Below are 27,149 nucleotides of genomic sequence, written 5' to 3'. Positions count from 1 at the left end.
GATGTAATAGTGAACTAATTAATTTTAAGTGTATTTTATTTAAGATATGATTTAAAATGTAATTAAATTTTATTATTCCGTTGTGCTTAATACTATGCAATGTTAACAAACCATTACATAACAGGGTGTTATATTAGGCCTGGAAATGTGTATGCCATGAGAAAAATGATAGATGAAAAATTAACCATTGAGTATTGATAATGTAACAAAATGTTGAAAAATTAGGACTTCCTCTCATGAATGTTCACCATGGAAATTAACTCGTTAGCAAGTTTCCAACTACTATGTAATTAAACACTTATTTATCCTTCCATATAACTTTATTAAAGCAAAATCAAAAAGTCACCAGCATCATACCTCTTAATGAATATGTTGTGGTCGACCTTCGTCTTCTTGAACTTATACTCGGTCATGAAGGATTCAAATTTTTAGTACCACTGCCAAGGTGCTTGCTTTAAGTCGTACAAGCTCTTTTCAATCAGCAAACCAAATTTTCTTTTCTTGGAGTTCTGAACCCTTCAGGTTGCTTTATATATATCTCCTCTTCAAGATCACCGTGAAGGAATGCGGTCTTCACATCCATATGTTCAACTTCAAGATTCATTGAGGCTATCGTGGCTAATACAGTTCAGATGGACGTCATTTTCACAACCGGAGAGAATAATTTCATCAAAATCTACTCCCTTCTTTTAATTGCAGCCTTTCAATACAATTCTAGCCTTGTATCTCAATTTTTTGTTGTTCTCCTCTTGCTTAATTGTATACACCCACTTATTTTTCAGAGCTCGTCTCCCTTGGGGCAGCTCGGTCAACTCAGAAGTCTGATTTTTCTGCAAGGACTTCATCTCTTCCTGCATTACGTTCTCCCATTCTTTCGCGTTATTTTCTTCAGATATCTTAACATGGAGAATTGGCTCATACAAATCACTGCAGTACATATGATCTTCCATCATCGGTATCCATCATGTGAAGTTATCAGCAGTAAGCTTAGACATAACTCTATCACGAGCAATGCCACCGGTCTCCATTTCGTCTCTTTTAGAATCTTTCGAACTCGGGCTCTGATACCATTGTTGGGACGGAGTCCCTCAAATTCAGCGGAAAGCAGTTCGTAAGTCCACATGTCGAGCTCGGAGCTCAGCACTTAGAGGTCGGCCTATAGTCACCAGGAAAGAGAAATAAAGAGGAAACACAACAAACTTTTAACGTAGAAAACCTCCCTTAAGGCATAAGAATAAAAATCACGGGACACTAGTCTAGGAAATCTTTTACTATGAAAAAGAAATATTACAAGGATTCAAACTTAACCAATAATGATGGTATTCTTAAACTTATATAAAGATGTCATATTTCAAACTTCACTCTAGAGGTACTCTAAAAATGATCTCAAGCTTCTAACCTATTACAAGGATTTTGTTGTGTTTATATATAGAGTGAGGGGAACCCTCCTCCTACTTCTAGAATCTTCTTCAAAGATTAAGGCAGGCAACATTCTTTGAGATGACTGGGCAGACATTGCGACTAGCACCCATAGATGAGGCGCATGCCTTATCCATCAAGCATTAAACAGGAACACACCCCAACACTTTGGATACACATTTCCATCATAGCGCCCAAGAATCGAACCAAGGTAGTGATCAGTTTAATTAAATGCATCAACAAGCGCAATTGCATTAAGACGAAATAGCCACAAGTAAAATCATCAGTCTTCAGATAACAAAATTAAAAAAACGAGAAGATGCTTTTGACTTGAAATCGTTTAGGACAAACCTGAGAATACAAAGACCTCAACTGCTTATTAGCAAGTGATCTTTTTTTTGGTTTAAGGCAGCAAGTGGAAAGGAAATCACCAAGATGCTTAAGAAAAAAACAAAGCATAAATGCTGCAAAGAACTTCTAATCCTGTTTCACTCCCCATCCAAGTATATCTTGATGCAACTTCTGAATAAATCTAAAAAGCATAGGGTTTGATCAACTTAAATGTAGAATATTCAAAGAAATCCCTATCTTTTTTGGTTTTCGAGGGGTGTCCCCACCCATTTTGATGAGATTAATTCTCATCGCGATGTAAAGTATGAAGGTTTTTACAATTGGGCCCAAGTTGGTTCACCTAGAATTCGAACAAGATATTTTTCATCCCTAACAATTCACTACTTATGCGCAGCTGCGCTGATAAACACAGCTCGCTTACCAGCTGTGCTATCCCTTAGAGTTAAAAATCCTAATTCTAAGTATAGAACAATAATGTCTTAAATTAACAACTAAGTTGAATATTTTGTTTGGGCTCCTTTCACTATGGTGCCCTTCACCTGAAAGATTATCCATCACGCTATACATAAACTATAGACATTACTTGAAAAATAATAGGAGGAAAAAATGTTGAGATATATAGTCCCACATTGGTTGTATATGCAACTAATGTGGAGTTTATAAGGCCTTGAGACTATATATCTCAACAAAAGTGACTAGTATTATCTGCTTCTCTAGGATATATTAGACTCACTCTTTCCCGAGACAATGCAATGTTATTGTAAATCTAGAGATGCACGTATGCAACCAAGAAGTTCTTAAGGCTAAAATCACCAGCTCGTTAATTACAAACAATTGACATGTAAAATTTGGAAGAAGCTCACTTGGAAACAACAATTAGCTGGATATGAGCAACTGCTGCCTCGACTAGATCAGCTGAGAGTTCTTGAAAACCTGCTTTCAAAAAAATCATTAGCAAGTAACATGATATCAAATCATGTTGCGCAAATTACAACATGTCGACAAATGACTTACATGTTACAAGAAAGTTTGTATATGTGCGGGAGATTTATATATTAGATATTTTGTATGATAATGACTTCGCTTTTTTAATTTTTGGGCCTTCAAAATAACTTAATAGTTTAAAATTAGTCATTTTATTTGTAGTAGATTTTCTACGAGGTAGGATATTCTTAATATTAAATATTTTTATTATCAATTTATTATTACTTTTCAGCTGTTGAATCCCACTTTTCAGCTGACAATATATGAAAAGTTAATGAAAAGATAGAAAGAAAGAAAAACAGTTTTTAATATATTCCCCAAAATATCTAGTTATATTAAAGCAGTAGTTGAAATATTTGGTAATAAGAATATTCTACCTCATTTTTTACATCATATGTCGTCTAAACAAACACACTGTGCACAAGAGATGCGATTTTAAAACAGAACTGCATATTCAATCTATTCTTCCACACGTAAGAAATCAACACCCTTTCTTTAGTCGGGTGATTTCTAACTCTAAAAGTCAAAACATATATGCTCTCCAATGACACAGATCATAGTCAAGGCAAACCATTCCCCATCCTCAGTCTCCACCACCACACACCAAGAAAACAAATCAACCACAAGGGACAAGCGGATATATATATATATATATATATATATATATATATATAGAGATAGGATCCTTTGACACCAGTGTCAAATTTCAATTTTGACACCTCATCTCAGAACCGTTAGATAAAAAAAAATCAATAACTCTGATTTGCAAGTATGTGACACCATTGATTTTTTTTTTATCTAACGATTCTGAGATGAGGTGTCAAAATTAAAATTTGACACCGGTGTCAAAGGATCTTACCTCATATATATATATATATATGGGATATATTTTTCTTATGTTGTAGGAAAAGAATTACCTCATGTTTTAGAGATAAAAGTATAAGTGGGACCCACATGTAAGAGGAGAGAGAGGAAAAAATGGTGGGACCCAACCCCTTTATGTGTGTGTAGGAGAGATGTTTATCTCATGTAAAATGAGATAAACATAACCCTATATATATATATATATATATATATATATATATATATATATATATAGTTTGTGACTTAAACAAGATTGAATCATTTACCCTCTTCAGGATTAGTGAACTTGCTAAGATTTTGATCACAAGCAACAGACATCCTAGAGCAGCAAGGAATCAAAATAAGCATAAAATTTCAACTCATAAAGGACGCGGGCATAGTTCGTGATATTAACTGAAACAGATATCCAAATATATATATATATATATATATATATATATATATATATATATATATAATAACTGAAACCCTATTTGGATATCATGTGATTGATATGGTTAGAGTTTACATACATATTCACCAATTTCACTGTACCTTTTTGAACATCAGAATGATATTGCATCAGTAATCAGTTGTTCCACTCGAGCCATACAAAGCTGTGTAGTACCAACAGGCTTATATATCCAGAGCCTAGCTGAGAAATAGTCTTCATGAGATGCCTTCCGACCTACATGAGATTTTCTAGAAGTTGTCAAAACAACTAAATTAACATCATTCCTTAAAAACCTCCATAATCAGATTGCACGAGGCACAGAATTGGAGAAAGGACACACGAATGTACTTATATAAAGCATAAAGAGTTAAGACACAGCCAATTAATGGAAGCAGACAGCTAAATTAATGATGATTATTTTACAGCATAAAAGGTTTCTAAAGTTACTTTAAATTATAAAGATTTTAATTATGTTTTATTAATAAAATATAATTGTAATGGTAAAATTATTTTTCTCTCTTCGTCACGTCAAGCAACAATATCTGAGAAAAGAGAAAAAAAAAAATTATTTTTTTATTTTATTTTATTTTATTATTTTATTTTGTTATAAAAAAAAAATAACTTTATTATTATAACTATGTCTTATTCATAAGACATAGTTGAAATCGCGTTTTTGCAGATAATTTATCTTAAGTAAATGTAAAAAAAATTAATCCTTATTTTACTTATTTCAATCCTTGTAAAACTTTCTTACCGTTCTAAAATACTGTGGATTTGACTATCCGAAATGTTTTTTTTTTAAAAAAAAAAAAAAGTATAATTTTGTACTTTTATCAAAATATCACTTTATTTATATATTTATAATGATCTAAAAATATGACTTTTATTTTTATAACAACATATTTTTTGATGAATTTATAATATTTTAATATTCTCTTAAAACTTAAGTCAATCTTTATATAAAGGCAGATTTGTCTATATGCATACCAAAATCTCAAATATATAACCGTTGTCCTGAATTCCACGCTTATACCATAATACCATATCATACACATAGGCTCAATCACAAATTAATTAATACCATAAACTCTCTCGTATTAAAATTTTATATAATAAAATTTTGTATTTATTTCTCTCTTCATTAATTATACTTGAACCTCACCTATTTAGTGCATATGAAGAGAAAGATAAACACTAAAATGATGGTCATCTTCGTCTCTCTCGTATGTGAATTTATTCATATTTGAATTCCAGTTCTTGAGGATGGAGGTGGCAAAAACCCAACAGAATTATTATGAAAACTTGAGGATGAGGTGGATGGCGTTATGAAATGTGAGATTTGGATGTTTAGTAGGGCTAGAAATTCCTTTCGTGAATGTTTTTGCAGTTATTTGGATGGTGTTCTGAAACTTGAAGACCAGCTTTTAGGCTTTGCTTTGGTCCCAACTTCACAAGTTGTTGGCAAAGGAAAGAACTGGAATTCAAGTATGGATAAATTCACGAGACGAAGATGATCATTGTTTATGAAAGAAGAATAAAAAAGAATAGTGAAGGCAGGCGAACGAGATGAATATGGAAGAGTTGCACGGTAAGTTAGTTAGTAAGCAATTTGATTTTTAAAAAATGACCAAAACGGGGTCGTTTGATTGAACTGCAGACACTCTTATCAAAAGTAACAGCAGAAACTTTATATGATAAATGGGATAGCTTATTCTTTCTATTTTTGTTTTGTTTACTTTATCTATCTTTCTTAATCTCATTAGATTATAATATCACTCAATAGTAGAGATTTATGAGATAAAATAAATTATTTTATCTTTTTCACTCTCCTTATTATCTTCCCACGCTTCTCTCTCCTCTTTTTTTTTTTTTTCTCTCTATGCATCATATTTTACCACCACGGATTCTACTCCCTTCCTTTCCGTCACGGTTCCCATGAGACAACAACTAGACATCATGCCTTCCATATGAGAATGCCAACTCAACTATAAATATTTAATATGACAGTGTCCATGGAAAAAAGGGAAAAAATAAAATAAAAATAAAAATTATTATCTCCACCGTATAGTGACAGCTACGGTCTACAAGAAAAACAAGTCAGACATGAAATGCGATTGAGATGAGAATGTGTTACGTTATCTTTTATGTTATTTTAGTTTAAGAATTATATTTTTATCTTTTGAAAGATAAAAATGTTTTATACTTGAGTCTATTTTAATGTAAAAAAACATTTTAGATGTGATAAGCACTGTGGTGTTGAGAATGCCAACTCAACACCAAAGTCGCGCGGCCTGTGGCGCTCGTACATGAAAAAGTCTCGTCGGCGTTGAACTCCAAATGGAAGAGAGAAAGCATAAACGGAGTGAGGAGAGAAAAAGGGATAATCATAAAAGTATTTATTTTATGGGCAATATTTTTTTCATGTTACATGAGATAATATTATCTTATATGTAGAGATATAATTAGTGGATCCCACAATTAAAAGAAAAAAAAAATATTGACTCAAATTTTGATATGTGTATAACATGAAATATGGTTTTTCATATAATATGAGAAAAATATTTTCCTTATTTTATATTCACAAATCTTTACTATTGAATGAGATTATAGTATATGTTGATAGGGATAGATAGAAATAGATCAAATAAGAATAAACAGAATTATCTATCTCATCATAAAATCAAAAAATATAATAGAACTTAATAACATTAAAATTAGGATAAAGCTACTCTCATGTAACATAATTTAAACAAATTTTTCTACTCAAACAAAAATGCATGTGGGTTCCATACATGTAATAAAAACAAAAAGTAAATAATGATGGTGAGGAAACCAACGAGTTAGTAGGTAAAAAATCTTATATTATGTTACATGATACTCGTTTTTCCCTTAAAATTATCCCAAAAAAATATATATATGTGCGAAGGAGTTTGAAAACTTTAATCTTGGATTCGTTTCGAATTGAACTAATCGCGAATGGAAGAATCGTTTAAAACATCTCCTAAAAAATCCAAAATTTAATTATTGCTGAAATCATTCTAGCAAACTAAAACATAATCACACGGTGAAGATATGGAAAAGGAAAAACATTTTTATTTAATTTTCCTTTTAATTTATTCCTCTCGTATCAGATATATCAGTTCAACTTTTTTGTCAGAAAAATTCCAACAATATGTAGTTTTTCACTTGAGTTAATTCTGATATTTCCCAAAGAAGTCGGCAAGGTGTATTATTTGTTTGAGGGAGCCCTGTTTAGTGATTGCCGTTTGTCACATCATCTCTACCCAAACCCACAAGCATGTAATTAGATGCCCTACATGTATGCGTTAATGGTTCTATTCAAACATCGCTTATTTGATTGATAACTGATCATGACGGACGACTCGCTATTGGGTATCATATATATATATATATATATATATATATATATATATATATATATATATATAGGGTTATGATCATTTTACACCAGTGTAAGTTTCACTCTTAATCTTGTCCACAGATCCCATTTATATCTAAGGGCTCAAATTTTTTAGTAACGTGAGTCATTGGATACAAGTGGATCAATGATCAAGATTGAGTGTAAGACTTCTAACTCTTACACCAGTGTAAGAATATCATGCCCCATATATATAAATATATGGTCAAGATCATTTTACACCAGTGTAAGTTACACTCTCAATCTTATCCGTTAAATCCATTTATACTAACGGCTCAAATTATTTAATAATGTGAGGCTTTGAATACAAGTGGATCAATGATCAAGATTGAGTGTAAGACTTATAATTCTTACACCGGTGTAAGAATATCTTGCCCTATATATATATATATATATAGGGTTAGGATCATTTTACACCAGTGTAAGTTACACTCTTAATCTTGTCCGTTGATCTCACTTATATCTAATGGTTCAAATTTTTTAGTAATGTGAGCAATTGGATACAAGTGGATCAGTGATCAAGATTGAGTGTAAGACTTCTAACTCTTACACCTGTGTAAGAATATCCTGCCCCATATATATATATATATATATATATATATATATATATATATATATATATATATATATATATATGTATTGTTTGTCATTTTAAATGACATAAAGTTATGTCATTTTAAGAGAGAGATAGACACAAGAATTTTTTTTTATTTAAAATTTAAATTAAAAAAAATTATCCACTTTCTCTCTCCCATGATTTACATTTCTTGTGTCTATCTCTTTCTTAAAATAACATAACTTATGTCATTTAAAATGACAGACACCAAACCCATATAGGGAGAGTTCTTTTGACTCCAGAGTAAAACTTTTAAGTCTTACTTCTGATCTTAGCCGTTGATGGATAAAAATCATTGGTTGTCATTTGTTATGTAATTAATAATTAATTAATTAATATGATTTCCTAAACTATAATCGTTGGATGAACGAAAATCAAGGACTGGGATGAAAAATAAGATTTAATAAGTCTTACTCTGGAGTTAAATGATCTCTCTCCTATATATATCAGAAGCAGAGTCATTATGACCATAATTATCATATTTTCCGCCCTTATTAATATGTTTAATAAGGAGAGACATTATGACCATAATTAGAAGGAAAAAATATTTCTGCAGTTAATGCAAATAAGTTATCTACATTTATTTCCAAAACGACGTCGTTTTGGTATTGAAATCTTAAAAAATTATAAATATAAAGATTATTATAACCCTAAAATAAATTAAAATTACAAAAGTATCATGATTTTCGCCCCAAAACGACGTCGTATTGAGCTTACTACAGATAACTTATCTGCAGAAAAAGCGATCCTAATTAAAATATGATAATTATGGTCATAATGGCTCTGCTTTTGATATATATATATATATATATATATATATATATGAGAGAGCTTTACTTATATCAATTTTCAAATTCTGATAATATATTTTATGTGTGTATTTGATAAATAGTGTATTTGAAATGAAAAAAATAATAATTTTTGTTCTTAGGCTACCGATTTAGTCTCTAAAATAAATAAAAAATTAATTTTATGAAATATATTTTTTAATTATTTTTATTCTTTAAATTAAAAATTGAAAATAACGATAACTATCTGCATCTACTCGAAATTAATTATAAAAAAGAAGGAAACCGGAGCCACGAAAATAAAGGATAGAAATTATTGATGATGGTTTGTACTTAGTGTGAGTAAATTGTCCAAGATAATGAAAGACGTTCTGACCCCATAAATACAATTATTCTTTTTGCATTAAATATGGAATTAGGGCGCAAATTATCTGAGATAATGACAGCCGTCAGCCAAAATAAAACTGTTTGGCTAAAATATATTTTTATTTACAATTTGATTTTTTTACTTTAACATTTTATAAACGATTTTCTTCAAAAGGGTTTTTTTTTCTTCCCAGATGACCCTTTAATTAGTTTGTGGTTTTTATGTGGTAATTAAGTGCATACACACCAAAAACTATTTATATCATTTCCATACCTTTTTATTTAGGGACAAAAAGATACAAAAGGAATGTATTAGAATTAACTTGTGTTTTATGTAGTTTATTATTAAAAAAATAGTGTCAAAATAATGTGATATTTTTTTGTGTGAAAATATTATTATAGTTTGTTTCTATTATTTACACTTTTAATCGAATCACTCTTATTACTGTATTTAAGAGATACTATAACATTTTAGGACTTGTATGAGTCGAAAGAGAGTATAGTCCAACCCGTTAAACAGGGTTAAAAAAGTTAGAGTAAAGAATTTTTTGAGTATTCAGTAAATATTATGAAATCTATTCTAATTTCAAAAAAAGTTGATTTGTGATTTTTTGAAATTCAAAATAAACTTAATTAGTCAAAATCATGATTCTTCGTAAATTCAAAAAAACTTACATTAATCCTTTAAAATGATTAATATAGATCTATTTTAAATTTCATAAAATTATGAATCAATTTTTTTTTAAAGAATTAAATTAGATTTCATAATATTTGTGGAGAACCTACGAGATACATTACTAAAAAAAAAAACTACTAGAACAAACACGCAAGATATTTCAAACGGCAAAAAGCAATCCTACATTATTACATAGCTTTTAGGTTGTCCTCTCCATATTGATCATCATTATCACTTAGCCTTTAGGCCTAGTTATATGTGGTATATATTACTTTGAACAGTTCAATGTTGTCTTGTTCTAGCATACAAAAATATCATCGATTTTGGAACAGCAATAAATACTAAACACAGCTCGACCCGATCGGATTGATTCCAAAACCAGTAAACTGATTACTTAACTGATTCAAATTAGCCAACCGAACCGATCATGCCATTGATCCAATGAAAAACGATTTGAGTCGGTCAATTTTTGACAAAACTGGACCAGATCGATTTTTGTTTACTCAATTGGATCATGCATATTTTAAAAAATAAATTAAAGTGAAATGATGTCATTTTTTAAGTAACAATCAAATGCAAAATTCCTAAGTAGCAGTACACAATTTTTAATTCACATGTACACATATTAATCACACAAAAATAAATTACGATTAAATATTTAAACTTAAGAATAGTGAAATTGAAATGAAAAGTGAAAATGCTAAGTAAATTGGTTTGAAATTTGAAAGTTTGAGACAACGAGGAGTGAAAATGCTAAGTAAATTGGTTTGAAATTCGAAAGTTTGAGACAACGAGAAAAAGCTAATTTGAAATTTGAAAGAAAAAAAAAAAAAAAAAAAAAAACAAATTACAAAGTTCAACAGTTCTATAGTTATGAAAAATAAGTAAATGCCCATACAATAAACTAACCATTCGACGAGGAGACTGGTTGAAGATGACGATATCTTCTTCAATGTCAAGACCTTGTTTTGCAAACTAGTTCGCATATTTGTTGACAGAAATAATTTTGGATAATTATTTATAAACATAATTATGAATTTTGCTAGACAACATAAAAATTATTAAGAAGAAATTTTGATTATAGAAAAAATTTATAAAAATATATATTCGAATCGAATCATACGATACAACCAACAGCGTAGTACTCTAACCGAGTGGATGATCAATTCAGAGTTAATATCATTAGTCAAAAATAACCTAACCAAGAAACCAAGTGCCTTTTATGACCTTCATGGGGATCATTTGTTTTTCCGAAATATTTTTTTTAAGAGATTATTTTTTTCAAAGCAGTTTTTTTTTTTCTTCTTAGAATTAACATCATATTTTTTATTTTAATTTATTATCAATCTTTCTTTTTTTTGCTTCCGCTATGCATAGCTTTACAAACACTATGAAAAAGTTATAAAAGAACTTACACAAAAAACTTCACAATAACACTGTTGGGAATAAGACCTAGCATGAGGAAGTTTCACGTTGAAAAATGAACTAAACGACAACCATATACGTAAAAATAGACCCTTAAACCTATGTGATGTTAGGCCTGGAAATGTGTACGCCACGAGAAAAAGGATAGATGAGAAATTAAACATCGAGTATTGATAATGTAACAAAATGTTGAAAAATTAGGATTTCCTCTCATGAATGTTCACCCTGGAAATTAACTCGGTAGCAAATTTCAAACTTCTATGTACCTAAACACTTATTTATCCTTCCATACAACTTTATTAAAGCTTTTAAATGAAAACAGTGTAGATAAATATCTTAGGTACCAAAAACCCAGTATTAAAATCCTCTAGAGTCTCGCATTACGTAGTTGTTGCTTAAGCATTGGTTGAATATACTGTAGAAAGCCATCAGGAACAAGTGAATCATTCAAAGGATCCTTCCATGCCTCCTCGTACAACTTTGGATACACATTTCCATCATAGCGCCCAAGAATCGAACCAAGGTAGTGATCAGTGTAATTAAAAGTATCAACAAGCGCAATTGCATTAGGACGAACCTAACCACACATAAAATCATCAGTCTTCGTATAATAAAATTATGGAAAACACAAGATGCTATCGACTTGAAATCGTTTAAGACAAACCTGAGAATACAAAGACCTCAGCTGCTCATTAGCAAGTGATCCTTGTTTTGGATTAATGCAGCCAATGGAAAGGAAATCACCAAGATGTTTATGAAGAAGAAACAAAGCATAAATGCTGCAAAGAACTTCTAATTGCTGTTTCACTCCCCATCCAGGTATATCTTGCTGTAACTTCTCTATAAATCTGAAAAGCATATGGTTTGATCAACTTAAATGTAGAATATTCAAAGAAATCCTATTTTTTTTGGTTTCTCAGGAGTGTTCTCATCCATTTGGATGAGACTAATTCCCTTTGCAGGGTAAAGCGTGAAGGTTTTGACCATTGGCCACAAGTTGCTTCACCTAGGATTCCAACTAGAGACTTTTCAGCCCCAACAATCCGCTTCTTAGGCACAACTTGCTTACTAGCTGTGCCACCCCTTGGGGTTAGAAATCCTAATTTAAAGTATAAAACAAGGGGCAGGATATTCTTACACCGATGTAAGAGTTAGAAGTCTTACACTCAATCTTGACCATTGATCCACTTGTATCCAATGGCTCACGTTACTAAAAAATTAGAGCCCTTAGATATAAGTGGGATTAACGGACAAGATTGAGAGTGTAACTTACACTGATGTAAAATGATCCTGACCCATAAAACAATAATGTCTTAAATTAACAACTATGTTTAATATTTTGTTTGGGCTCCTTTCACTATGGTGCCCTTCACCTGAAAGACGATCCGTCACACTATACATAAACTATAGACATTACATGAAAAATAATAGGAGGGAAAGGGACTACTATTATGTGCTTCTCTAGGATATATTAGACTCACCCTTTCCCGATGCAATGCAATGTTATTGTAAATCTAGAGATGCAAGTAGGCAACCAAGAAGTTCATGAGGCTAAAATCACCAGCTCCTTAATTACAAACAATATTGACATGTAAAATTTGGAAGAAGCTCACTTGGAAACAACAATTAGCTGGATATGAGCAACTGCTGCCTCGACTAGATCAGCTGAGAGTTCTTGAAAACCTGCTTTCAAAAAAAATATTAACAAGTAACATGATATCCAATCATGTTGCACAAATTACAACATGTCGACAAATGCACTTACATGTATATGTGCAGGTGATATATATATATATATATATATATATATAGAGGTAGGATCCTTTGACACCGGTGTCAAATTTCAAATTTGACACTTCGTCTGAGAGCCGTCAGATCAAAAAAGATCAATGGTGTCACATGCTTGCAAATCAGAGTCTTTGATCTTTTTTGATCTGACGGCTCTCATATGAAGTGTCAAATTTGAATTTGACACTGGTGTCAAAGGATCCTACCTCATATATATATATATAGATAGATAGATAGATATTTTATATGATAATGACTTCGCTTTTTTAATTTTTGGGCCATCAAATTAACTTAATAGTTTGAAATGAGTCATTTTATTTGTAGTATATTTTTTACATTGTATGTCATCTGTACAAACAGACTGTGCACAAGAGATGCAATTTTAAAACAGAACTGCATATTCAATCTATTCTTCCACACGTAAGAAATCAACATCCTGTCTTTAGTCGGGTGATTTCTAACTCTAAAAAGTCAAAATATATATGCTCTCCAATGACACAGATCAGTCAAGGCATACCATTCCCCATACTCAGTCTCCACCACCACACACCAAGAAAACAAATCAACAACAAGGGACAAGTGGATATATAGTTTGTGACTTAAACAAGATTGAATCATTTACCCTCTTCAGGATTAGTGAACTTTCTAAGATTTTGAGCACAAGCAACAGACATCCTAACTGCTCTAGCTTCAAATGCTTCCAGAACTACGTTAGGCTTCAACCAATCCTCAGCTGCAAGGAATCAAAATAAGTATAAAATTTCAACTCATAAAGGACGCAGGCATAGTTCGTAATATTAACTGAAACCCTATTTGGATATCATGTGATTGATATGGTTAGAGTTTACATATTCTCCAATTTCACTATACCTTTCTGAACATCAGAATGATATTCCATCAGTTGTTCCACTCGAGCCATATAAGCTGTAGTACCAACTGGTTTATATCCAGAGCCTAGCTGAGAAATAGTCTTCATCAGATGCCTTCCGACCTACATGACATTTTCTAGAAGTTGTCAAAGCAACTCAACATCATTCCTTAAAATTAATGATGATTATTTTACTTATTTCAATCCTTTTAAAACTTTCTTAACATTCTAAAATACTATGGATTTGACTATCCCAAAATCTTTTTTTTTTCAAACAAAAAAAAGAATATAATTTGTATTTTTTTAGCATCCTAAAGCAACAGATATGAGAGTTTTACTCCAAAATGTAGGTGTTTTTCCAAAATGTACGAAAACATGTCAAATACAAACAAAATCCTAGCTTCCCAAAATGGGCTGGCTGTCATACAGCACTTTAAATCTAATTTGAACGGGAAGGACTTGGTAAAGAGTGTATCAAATAATGATAAACAATATGATAGTATAAGATATTTAACATATAACAACCTGTAAAAGTAGAACAACATTGTCTCCTTCATATGTGCAGGCAGGAACATAAACTGCAAATAACTCAGGGAGACCACTGCTACAGAGGTAACCATGACCACCACATAGTTTACGGCATTCTTCAATTCCATCCTGCAAATTGAAATTAATTTAACTTTATTTGAACTTCAAAAACTTCAGATGTACAAAGCGAAGACAATATATTAGGATACAGTAAAAGGTTAATAGCACCATGATAACGGCATAAACACTTGGAACATTTAAATGCGGAGAAGACTACTCAGCCAGTCAGTTATCCCATATACAAATAGATGTCCTATGATAAATTAATAGTAAAAATATAATGTACTGCAATACTGGAAAAGTAAGCTTTTTTTAGTTGAAGGGCCATAAAATTAAATAAATATGATGTATAACTGAGCTGGCAAAATATATAAACCGCAACATGTTATGCTCTGTACTGTAGTGTTATATTTTACTTTAAACTGACAACAAGTGGTAGAGTAATGAACAGAAGTAATGACATACAGCAGTTGCTGATGTAGTTAAGGATTTCAACCCTGCGGTGCATGCATGAGCCTCAGGCAATGTTGAAAAGTCACCGGCTTGCAATCTTTGTGTCACATCCGTATAAAGCCATTTCAGCCACTCACCAGCAAATCTGAAAGCATAAGCAGAAGCTAGCAAAGGGAAGAGCCTAGCCTGCTGTGTTTTGTAATCAATCACCTAAATGGAAAGAGAGTGTGCAAAGTAAGACATACATTAAACTGAAAACGACACTAATGCAAATCCAGCCAATCAATTTTTATTTTGATTTGTTGACTCGTCAATCGATCTAAATGCAAATTTCAACATCATACAATTAATGAACGAGTTGAGGAAGAATCCCATCAACCTACCCATTACAAATTATATAAAACAGATATTTTAGTGAAAAGCAAGACTACCTGAATTTAGAAAATCAGTAGCAATTTAACATTGAAGTAAATTGGCTTAATTTTTAATTTTATCTAGTAATTTTGGGTTCAGCCTCCTTTTTGTTTCTTTCCCCAAAATTACTAATGGTTGTTTAAAAAAAAATTCCAGTAGCATATCTCAATAAAATTTCTCCAACAAGCAACAACCATGCTGTTTTAAAGGTTACCTGTGTTTCCAGACCTCCATTATGTGATCCAAACTGTCTTCGAACAGAACTATATCTTGTAGCAATGCAAACTGCTCGTGACAAAGCAATCGATGCATCGGATACAATTACTTGTCTCACATATACCATAGTACCATAAACTAATTGTCTTGGAACACTGGAGTGCACATATTTTCCTTCTCTGGTAACCTGTGAAACCCTGATAGATAAAAAAGCAGAGCAGTCATCCCGTGAATCTATTAGCAAAAACTGACAAGCACACCGTGACATTTAAAATGATTTTAAAAATCAGGTTATTGTAGGCTCGCTTTGTCACATATCCTACTTTTCCCCTCATATTACGACTTCTATATAGCTTGAATACAACCCTTTGTTCCTGTTTCTGTTTTGTGAACACAAGTCGGCCATTCTTGACCATCATTTCTGTCCGGTTTATGTAAATGATCTACAAAGAAACCTATTAATAATTGCATTCAACAGGAAATATTGCAAATAATGATGTAGCTGTTTCAAGATTTGATTAATACGGTATTTACTCCTAAGCAAGTAGCATTTTAGCAGCTTAAAAGTAAAAAGTAGGTGCCCGAGCAATGCTCTCAATTCATAGACAAAATACCTTAAACATTCCACCTACCATAATTCGCTGAAGATAATATCTAAAAGCTATTGTTATTGTTGCAGTGGTAGAAATTATTATTAGAGTTAGATTCAGTTTCCAACCCTGTGGACTGGATTACCCTATCTCAATGTGTTGCCTTGTGGTTTAAACTTTTGTCACTGTGTCCCCACAGATCATCCATGTAGTATGCATTATACACCATAAAATCCACAACTAGGATTATTATATTTTCCTCCGGTGAGGCTAGAGAAGGGACGACTAGGCAAAACAGAACTACCTCATTAACATTTGATTCCTTGGAATTCGTACATTGTCAAATCTTAGAACTCCATTATCCATGGTATTATATGCTCCATTGCCAAATTTCATTCCAATATCACCAATAGTTATGCCTGGAAGGGGTAAGTGATCATCCAAGCTCCGCAGCTGGACAATGAAACCTTCAATTTGGACATATAGTTAATTAATTTATGTCGGGATCTAACACTGTAAATTTGAATGATTAGATTTGGTAATTACCATGCACTCCATGGTCTTGACCATCAGTAATTAGACGGGCATAAACAACAGCATGCGTAGATACTTTACCCAATCCACCAGGCCACCACTGTTTAAATCAGCATCAAAAGAGTGACAATAATATCCAAATACCCTTTATAACAAGTACACACGGTGAATGTGAAAGAAAGGTACAACTGCTTCCCCTGATTGTACTTGTTTGTGCACTCAGTAATATTGTAAGATTCTACAATCTCAAATGGTAAAATATATAGTAATAGACCAGTAAAGGCTCTTTGGAGTTTGGAGTCATCAACCATTTTACTCACTTTGCTGGAAGTCAATGTGGGACTGTGAATAACAAACTCGTCTGTTTTGGGGTCAAATGTTGCAGTTGTTTCTAGCCCTTGAACATTGGATCCATGACCAAGTTCAGTTTGGGCATAGCAACCAATTATTTGCACCTTATAAGCTAGAGCCAACCACTTTTGCTGCTGCTCGTCGGTGCCTTGTCCTTTGATAGCAGGCACGAACATTCCCTGCAAAAGAATATTTCATGCCGAGTGAAAATACTAAGTCAATGTTTATTCCTTTGATCTAATACACACAAACATATTATATTCCTTTGAAATTCTTAAGCTAGCATTGCACGCAGAGGATATAGTTCCACATAGCTAAGTAAAACAAGGAAAATAAAAATGCAACCAGGACAAAAATTGAATTATACCCAATGAAGATCCGTAAAAGAAGGTTCATCCACAAAGGATCTTAGCATAGAAGCTTCCTCCTCTGCAAGAATGCAACTTACAAAATTATAAAGAATGATAAACGCTAATGTAAAAGGCAACTAATTGTGTCCCGTAGAAGAAAAATAACAAGATAAGAAACCAAATGCAAATTACACTAAAAGAACAGAAGACACACACCGTTAAGACGAAGCTCGATGATCCTTTTCCATGCGTAAGCTGCTTTCCTCAAAGTGTTCTTAAACAACTCCTTTCTATCAAGCATGGTCCTATTATCCTTGCTGAATGCCTAGAAATCACAGACAACCAATCAAGGTTTGTTCAAAGGAAAAAGTGATAATTGAAATTTAGCACATAGATATTCTAAAACAAAAAGGTAAAAGCATGATTACTTTAAGCTTTGTGTGACATATCCGACAGAAGGAAACAAAAGTTTAATTCATATTTGAACATTTAGATTTTGAACTAGTAAGTAGTAAACTGAGGGAGCACGAGCATCACAAAAGCATGAACCAGATTTGCAGACATGTTAAGTAGAAGCATCTTGAGAGTGAATAACCAAAATTGAAGAAGGAAAGAAGAGGGAATTAACCGGATCACTGGCAACAAGGCGTGAAATACGGTCGGAAAGCTCAAAGGCATGACGAGAACCGGCCCAAACGATCTTCATCTCGTCGACATCGAACTGCGCCTTGTTCCTCTCGTGAGCCAAGTGATCAACGCCTTCCATTTTCGACCTTCTGAATTCTGATTTCCAACCCCCCCAACGTTTTTCGCTTTGGTCTCAACTTCGAAGATTGAAGGAGAATGAAGACTGTGTTCTGTCTTTTTAAAAACACCCAATGGTAGTGCCGAGTGGTGACAGCACTTAACGCATATTCCTCATTTGTTTTATGTTTTCAACGTGAGGAAAGAAAAGAAAAGAAACTCTTGATAATGTAACGTGGGACGCTTTTTCCAAAGCTTTCCTTTGTCAGACAAAACATTTTGTGCTAGAATTGGAAGTGGACGTTTACTTCTTCCTTTTTCTTATTATTTTTCTATTTTCATTTTTGGATAATCTATCCTCCACGTATATATCCTTTTCGAGAGCCGAGAATATTTATATTTATAATAAAATTATCTTTTAAAAAAAATTACATTCATAAAAACTTAAATCCAAGACTTGTTTAAGCAGGATGTAGTGTCCACTATTGAACCAATCATTTAGAAATATGTACTTTAAAATGATCATGACGGGGGAAAATCTTAACTATTAATAATTAAATTAACGATTATGATTGTATAACTTTCTATCCTTATTTTTTTTCTCTCTCTTTCCTTATCACCACTAACTCACTTATGTATGATTATGATTGCCCCACATGATATGATCATGTCAATTAGCACATGAAAAGATTCACTCCTCGATCATTTTGATAAAATAAAAATTTCAATTTTCCACACGTGGTACGTTGTCGGTGTTTTTCTGCCCATATTCATTTCTCAGTTATATATATATATATATATATATATATATATATATATATATATATATATATATATTAAATTGATTTAAATCGGTTCTAGCACTTAAAACTCATATTGGGAGCTATTCTTGGTTAATATTATTTTTTTATTAGGACTTAAACTCGAAATTTATGAGGAAAAAAAATTACACCATTTAGAATCAATCATTCTTGGTTCTTTCCTTTATGCAATTTATTAGTCAATCTTGCATGCGTTTCTGAGCCTGTTTATTTCTGGGTATGTTCATTGCAAAAAAATAAAAATGGCGTGCTATTATGATGTATTCAGTATTATATACTACTTATATTCAAATAAATATTTATTGTTAGTCAATTATTTTCAGGTCTTTAAGCAATCCACTAATTGGGTATGATCATTGTTTTTATTTTTTGGATACAGTATGATCACTGTTGAATCCACCAATAACTGGAAGAACAAAAAAAAAAATGTCTATTAAATCTACACATCAGTGAAAGCAACGAGCACAATGAGGCAAATAACGGCTGTCTTAGGTTGAAATTGATTTTTTATTTACAGAAGTGCGAAACACTTTCCGTCTTTCTAGCTTTAGAATCAGAGACTCATGTTTCCCAAAAAAAAAAAAAAAGAATTCAGAGATTCAAAGTTGTTCGGGATTTAATTGACCAAGTCAAGTCCATTCGCAACGCATCATCTAGTTAAGATCATCCTATCATGTGAGAGAATCATAATTATTCATGAATAAATCAATAATAGAAATTGTCATTTCCTATTTTAATCTCTCATTCTTTATCACCAGTGGCGAATCCAGCATGGCAGGTTAGCAAGTACCAAAAACTTCAGCTAGTGCCCAAATAGCTACGATTCTATGGCCACGATCAAAACGTGACTAATTTTTAAAAAAATTAAAACAGAATTTGCTATATTTCAAGTGTAACTAAATGAAAGTGGCTAACTAAGCCAGTGCCAAGGCAACTGTTGACTCTAACATGGCTCCGCCACTGATTATTACCATTGATTTATTCATAAATAATTAAGATACTCATGTTGACATATTCACTAATACATTAGAGCAACCATTCCCATGTCAATTTGTCATCTGCTTGTCCTTGATTTTTGTCCAGCCATTTTTAGCATCTTTGATTTGATAATTGATTCTAACTAAGTTTTTTAAAAATGTTAGTTGCACGTATAAAAATTTTCACATGCTTAAAATATGTTAGAGAGCAAGTGACTATTGAAATAGTAAGCTAATTTTTTTTTAAGCTTAATATATATGATATATCTGAAAAATTTTATCCATGCAATTAATATATATCTTTTTTTAAAAGAGCATCATTTATTTATTTTTTAACTTGGCATAAAAAAAAAAAATCATGACTTTGCTCCTGGTTGAGGGAAAGATTGAAAAACACGCACGGCCATATCTAGAGTTGCTATTTTGAAAAGATTCTATCCAAAAATTACTTTGGCTCGAGGGATTAGCTTCACAGTTATGTTTGTAAGAATACCTCAAGACAAAAGAAAAAAAAAAAAAGGAGACAACCATAAAGAAAGACATAGCAATCAAATGACTACTTATTGAAGTTATCAAACTATAGAAAGTGGAATGATACCCTTCACTATGCATGAATGCATTACTGAAAAGGTTCCGCCAAATGATACCTAAAAGGCAGAATAGAGCAAGAGTCAAGTAAAAGGCATAAAAACCTCAGGGTGTATGGATCCAAGGTCTTGCTTTTCACGAACAAAGCATGGAATTATTATAAAAACCTATGATAGTTACGCAATTAGGGAAAACAAGTTTATTATGTACTACGGAACTAATTTACAATAAGCAAGGAAAAAAGAAACAACAACAAAAATATTGAAATAAAAAGGAAGCCTCATTACACAGCAGCCATTTGCTTGTTGGATTAGTATATACTTACTAGCCATTTGTTTGCTATATTAGAGACTAAACACAACTTAGTATATTGTCATCCTGCAAAATCAATTTTACATAACCCTGAGAACTAAAATAACTGAACAAACATAAAGTTTTAGTTTAGACCCAAGTAACTCCTACATGCTGCCTACTAGCATCAGAGAATAACTAAACTAATGACTGTAAAAGGGAAAAGGAAAAATTATTTATCCCACAAGATATATGATGAACACATGATCACATTTATGATTACTATATTGATAGATATGCTTACAGGACAGTCCATTACATGGCACAAGGGGCCCTTAAACTGCATGGATTGCACTGTCATTCATGTTTGAACTAGTGCATGCTGGAGTTGCATGAAAAGCTGACTGTCTAGAAGGTCCTTCAAGGAGTTTTACGGACAGAGAGGAGGGGCCAGAATCACCAATAGAGTCTCCTAAACTCAGTTTTGACATGCCAACCAGTTCATCAACATTGATTGGGCTTTTAGAATGTACAGCAGTTGGCTTCAGCACTTCATGTGTCTCCCTCTTAGTAGGCTCTGGACTGTGTCCTGACCAATAGGGCAGAGGAAATGGGAAGAAAGGAGAATAATATGAATGATATAGCGCTGGGTATGATGATTGTGAGCTATCTGGCTTCAGTGAGGCAGATTCCCCATCATTTGAGTTTGTGGAATCCATGGATTCGCACTCTTCATCAAGGGCTGGAGGAGCATGCAAGGGGCTATTGCCTTCTGTTTCAGCCTGTAGCTGATTAACTGGCAAGAAGTCTTGCTGTACCATTGGCGTGTCGGCTGACTGCAATATCAGCAAAAAATATAAGAAATCTAGAAAAACGAGAAGGTGCCAAAAAATGGGTGAGGGCAGAAGCTGTTTATTTCTAATAATTGATGCGGAAAAAAAAGCTTAACATGAGAAAATGTAATGTTTATCTCCAAACTACCCTAGAACAGAAGAACCGTATAATTGGTAAAAAAATCTAAGCAAAATGATCAAAATGTAAAGTAAGGCAATCAAAATCCCAAATTGTCTAATCCTCTGCAGAAGGACTGGACATTTTTCACAAATTACAAATGACCTTCAATGAAGTATGCAGGAGATTGAATTATTAATTACAGAAGCTAAAACAGGTCAGGCAATATATTTAAAGAAGGAAACGCATTCAGATGATCTTATCCATGGTCTTGGAACAGATTATGTGGCATCAATCTCATATATGCATCTTGATGCAAGAGAACACATAAATTTAATGTACAGCATTTGCAAGTAAGGGTACAAACTTCATCTGCAACAATATCAAACAAACTAGAACGTCTTCTCCGTCTAGACACATTGCTTTGCCTGATGAAATATTTTTGAGCATGACTGGCCACTTGCGTTGGTGTCCTTGATACAACATAATTCCGTGCAATTCCACGCCAATCACCTTTGCCAAGCTTCTGCAATCCAAGTAAAAACATTCTATGTTCCTCCTCAGTCCACGGGACACCTGCATATAAAAATATCAATTTAACCCCAAAAAAAGAAATGCCAAATCAAAGGTTTGCTTTGCTCAACCGCAAATGGATAAATGAAGTGAAGATATTCAGCAAGTCATCATTTAAGATCAGTAAGCTTCAGGTGAACTAAGTATAATGTGAAAACTAAGAAATCATGACTAAAAATTGCAAAACCAGCTAATGATTGCTGCATTGTCAACCCCAGCAACGAACCTGGATCTTACACACATGCTCCACCTTCAAGAACATGGCTGGAAAATGGAATTACAAAATCAAAATTGACCGGGTGCATCCTTGATTAACCAGCAAATCATTTACAAGAATAACATAGACTCAAGAACTAAAATTTGTACAGGCCTTGCAATGTACAGACTTAAGCACACTACATACAGAGCATGCTCCCAACTAGAAATGCAAAGTAAGTAAATTGAAATTAAGCATCATGACTTTGCTTTTCTCTTGGTAAGTAATTCATTAGTTTCCCCAACGAGAAGGGTCCTCGAATATCCTCTCTTTTCAGTTTCCAATGGGTCAGGTTAGAGAAAACTTGGGAACAGACTCATTTCTAATGCAAGATGATTTTTGGAACCTTCCGTGAGCTATATGAGCAACCTCTTTTGAAAGCACATTACATGAGATAGGTAAATATCTATCAATTTCATAGGCTGATACCCAACATAGCTCCAATTTAAAATTACGCAATTTCACTCAAAAAAAACAAGCTCTAATAAAGTTAAGCAGCAACTTTCTGGTTAGTTATTTCCACACCGATACCATCAAAGCAAAGACTAATTAACTTATCAAAATACTGTCTTTCCACAAGCAACTTTTAAAACATGGATTATGGGGTCATAATCACGTAATCAATAGCAACGAGTGTAAAAGGGTACTTCAAAATCAAAGTCCAAAACTTTGCATGCAATATGAATAATACTATTCAAGTAAAAGGAAAAGCTTTTTTTTTTTTCTTTGGGTTTGGATGAAGAATCGAACCCTTCTTTCGTTCGCGAGAGGTTGAAGAGGAGCCAGGAACAAAGTCTTCTGAGGCGTAACCATCGGCGGCAGCGTGATCGGGAGTGTCATCGGGAGAACCCGGATGGTGAGCCCCGGAAGCTGAACCCGACCCGGAATAGTGGCTGAGATTGCCCATGCTAGCACTCTTCCGGATCGACCCATCGGTTAATCGGACCCCGAAGAGCTTGACTCCGCGGTTGGGGCAGGTCCTGGAATTATGGCCATTGTGGCTGCAATGCGAGCATCGCCGGGTCATGGTGTCGGAAAAAGCTGAAACCAGATCGAACAGGAGCGAGATTCTTCAAACGGGTCAAGTGGATCCGAATCACGTGATCCGAGACATGAACAAGAAGGTTTTTTTTTTTTTTTTTTTGTTTTCGGGTCTCCGTTGGGGGCTTTCGCCGAAAGACAGAGAAGGTGAACAACACAACAAGTACACAACAGCACTAAAACTTTATCCTGTTCCAGACAAAGGGGAATAATAGTGTACTTCGCGGCAATTTCAGAGTCATGGTCCTTTGAAGTTTGAGTCTTCCTGGTCTCTTCTAAATTCTAAGTTGCTTGTCCCTTACGTTTTTGTCACCCGTATTTTTCAGCGTGTTTGCAACTTTATTATTTATCAGCGAATCTTTCTTTAATAATAAATAAAGAAATGTACGAAGAGAAGCATGGTCCATAATATAATAAAAAAAGGTAAAACATTTTCCAGATACATCGTATTTGTTTGATAAATTAGTATTCATGGCTTCATGCTGGTATTTTCCTTATAGTTATTTATCTCTGGGCCAGTATGAGAAGATAACTTGTACGATGCCACATGCAGATTTTATTTTCTCCACTACTAGCTTAAAGTTTTTTTTTTCCCGTCACTCCCTAGTCCCTACCAGCTTGATAATAATATTGTTATGTTTGGATTTTTTTTTTTTATTCATTCCGATTAATTCGGTTCGACTACAATTTAACACGAGGCTATAGTAGTTAAAATTTCAATTTAAATTTATTTTTTTATGATTTTATGATTTTTTTTTTTTAGAGTTAAACTACGGTCCTGTTACATCAAAACCACAAATTTGTCCAGCTGATACATTGATTTTTGTGCTTTCTTTTTCTTATTTTTTTTTTTTGAAAAACACGTGTGCCCGTCAGTTGTTTTGTGTCAACTCGAAATATTTATGTTTTCCAGTAACATAACCCTAGTTTTTCCTTTTTTTTTAATCAAAATGATTTTATCAAAATTCTAAGATTTTTTTACGATTTTTTTATGTTAGAATTTTACGTTTTATGATTTTTTTTATCCTCCTTTCGATTTTAGGTAAAATTCTGATTTTAACTAGCATGCACAGGACTATTTTTTTAAAATTAATTTTTTTTTCCGAGTTTAAATTTAAAATTTTTAATTGAGAAAAATAAACTCTTTACCATTAATTGTTGTTGGTTATGTTTGGTTGTTTCTAATTGAATGAAAAGAAAGGAATACAAATAGGATACCAAAATAAAAATAAAAGAAAGGAATAAAAAAAAGGAAAGAAAATTGAATGAAGAGTGAAATATTTTCTAATTTTTTTATGTTTAAGTAAAGAAAGAGAAGAATAAGAGTTATTTTTATTTTTTTTATTTATAATAAAACTCTTTTCCCGTCTTACCCCATATTTTGAGTGAAAAAATAGCCTATACGTCATCATGTAATTATTATTATTATTAGTTCAGAAGAATTAACCATCTATATATATATATATATATATAGAGAAAAAAAACCATCTCAGATGTTTGAACTTTGAGGAGCTCCTTATGAAGGTTATTAATAAACCACTTGTGTATTTTATTTTATTTAAATTTAAATACTAATAAAGATTATTGAAATACTTACTTTATAAAATAAGCTTTGTCTATTATAAAAAATACTGATTATAACCATGTCCTACGTTAGTAGGTCAATTGGCAAGAGCTCTAACCTGTAGATTTCTTTGGTCTTACTTCTCCATTTCCTAATACTCATTCCTTCCCAGAACTCTACTAGGGAGCTAGTGAGGAGAGGCCATATGTCAAACTCATAATTTAAGTCCTAAACCTTTAAAAAAAAGAGTTATGAAATCCAAAAATAGTCCCATGGTTATAATTTAAAAGAAAATTAAGATAAACTTCTGTTCAATATTTAATGCATACATAAGATCATTTTCTTGTATTGTATGGACTATTTATAAAAAACGATACACAATTAAATTTGACAAAAATATATTGCAACGTATATAATGGTGTAGATTCATGTTTGAACTTACCCATGTTGAGTAATACTCATGGACAATGGCAAAAACAGGATATTCTAGATTTGTAGTACAAAATAATCTAAGGCTCTATTTTGCTTTTTGTTTAATTGAATTGATTAAAGAAAAAATCGATGTTAAAAAGCTATTTTAAAAAAAAAAACTGAATGATAAATAAATTTTGTATTTCTAATTCATATTTAAACATTACTTTAAAATAATTTATTTTATTTTACTAATAATATACGATAAATTCACTATTTAATATAAAAATACTATTAAAAAAAAAGATACACATCTGATTCATTTTCCAACATTATCGAGGACGGCAAACTCACAATCCCCATACTTAAGATCATCAGAAATGGAAGACAATGTAGGGAAGGTAGTTTTGTAAGCATAAATGGGTGAATTAACGGGAACAAGATCATCACAAGCACTATATACAAAAAAAAAGATCATCACAAGCACCTTCCATGTGCCGCCAAAAGAATCAATTATGAAAAATTATTAATGCTACATACTTAAGATAAAAGTCATAATTTAAAAAAATTAAGAGTCGTGTTAGATGAAATAAAATAGTAAGGATCTTGTTTACCAAAAAAAAAAAATAGTAAGGATCTCTCATTCATTATGAAGTCAATAAACATAACACTTCATTTTACACAAAACTTTGACTCTCTTACATTTTTCTAAAATTAATTTCTGTCATCGACTATATTTTTTTTTTATAACATGTCATCGACTATTTAGGTAAGCCAAACATGAGGTTACAGTATGAAAATTGCATTTGAGTTCTGATAATTTTTCTCAACACCACCAGTAAATTAAACATGTACTAAATACAATTTTTTGTATTATCTTGTTCAAAATCTAAATAAATAATGATTTACTTCATTTGAATCTTTTTCATTTAAAAATCTCAGTTTTGTTTTTCAAAGTCAAGTTCAAAATATAAACATAAATTACTTTTCTTGCATCCTGGAGATTGGGGAACCGGGCATGTTAATTGTTAGCTATAAGGATATAAGGCCCAACTGAGGAGGAGGAGATAAATTTAAATAATTTTAACATTTTCAATTAACTTTAATCTAAAAAAATTTATGCACTTCAGTTTAGTTATTAAATAAATACTTTAGCAATAAGAAAAAGAAAACGATTAAATATATTTTGAAAATATATGGACCAATTTTTATTTTTTACTTCTCCAAGTTTTAATTTGTATAATTCCAATTTCCTTATAATTTATATACCAATTCAATGAGTCATATAGGTAAATTTTTTGTTAAAAAGCGATATACAAAAACAATAAGCAAGAATCCTTTTCCTTTTTGCAACTTCGTCTCATAAGATTTCAATAAAAAAATAAGACCAGGAACAAGGCCCTAAGTACATAAGAATAT

At 32.2% G+C, this 27,149-nt stretch overlaps 2 protein-coding genes and 1 pseudogene across 3 annotated transcripts; all 3 read right to left on the bottom strand.

Moving 5' to 3' along the window:
• Nucleotides 1-1,399: 1,399 nt before the first annotated feature.
• Nucleotides 1,400-3,936, bottom strand: LOC133311281 (peroxisomal acyl-coenzyme A oxidase 1-like; annotated as a pseudogene).
• Nucleotides 3,937-11,529: 7,593 nt separating this feature from the next.
• On the bottom strand, nucleotides 11,530-18,431 carry LOC133311259 (peroxisomal acyl-coenzyme A oxidase 1-like). 2 transcript variants are annotated; one of them, XM_061512276.1, is made up of 14 exons: nucleotides 18,142-18,431; nucleotides 17,730-17,838; nucleotides 17,531-17,592; nucleotides 17,133-17,342; nucleotides 16,825-16,912; nucleotides 16,583-16,745; nucleotides 15,687-15,885; nucleotides 15,071-15,268; nucleotides 14,543-14,674; nucleotides 14,020-14,140; nucleotides 13,772-13,882; nucleotides 12,975-13,044; nucleotides 12,026-12,209; nucleotides 11,530-11,938 (listed from the first exon to the last, which is right to left on the bottom strand). In XM_061512276.1, exons 1-14 carry the CDS (start codon nucleotides 18,277-18,279, stop codon nucleotides 11,729-11,731), a joined length of 1,995 nt encoding a protein of 664 aa, XP_061368260.1. In that variant the 5' UTR covers nucleotides 18,280-18,431; the 3' UTR covers nucleotides 11,530-11,728. The 2 variants fall into 2 exon arrangements, with proteins under 2 accessions (XP_061368260.1, XP_061368261.1); XM_061512277.1 differs by having other exon boundaries at nucleotides 18,157-18,431.
• Nucleotides 18,432-20,975: 2,544 nt separating this feature from the next.
• Nucleotides 20,976-24,047, bottom strand: LOC133311265 (transcription factor KUA1-like). The gene is made up of 3 exons (XM_061512285.1): nucleotides 23,465-24,047; nucleotides 22,253-22,461; nucleotides 20,976-21,770 (listed from the first exon to the last, which is right to left on the bottom strand). The coding sequence occupies exons 1-3, from the start codon at nucleotides 23,739-23,741 to the stop codon at nucleotides 21,270-21,272; spliced, it is 987 nt and encodes a 328-aa protein (XP_061368269.1). The 5' UTR covers nucleotides 23,742-24,047; the 3' UTR covers nucleotides 20,976-21,269.
• Nucleotides 24,048-27,149: the final 3,102 nt, after the last annotated feature.

The sequence above is a fragment of the Gastrolobium bilobum genome, unplaced genomic scaffold (assembly GCF_033153095.1).
Source record: "Gastrolobium bilobum isolate Gb01-03AN ecotype WA unplaced genomic scaffold, APGP_CSIRO_Gbil_v1 utg3539, whole genome shotgun sequence".
In the NCBI taxonomy this organism is placed as follows: Eukaryota; Viridiplantae; Streptophyta; class Magnoliopsida; order Fabales; family Fabaceae; genus Gastrolobium; species Gastrolobium bilobum.
This window is presented reverse-complemented; position numbering and strand designations above follow the sequence as displayed.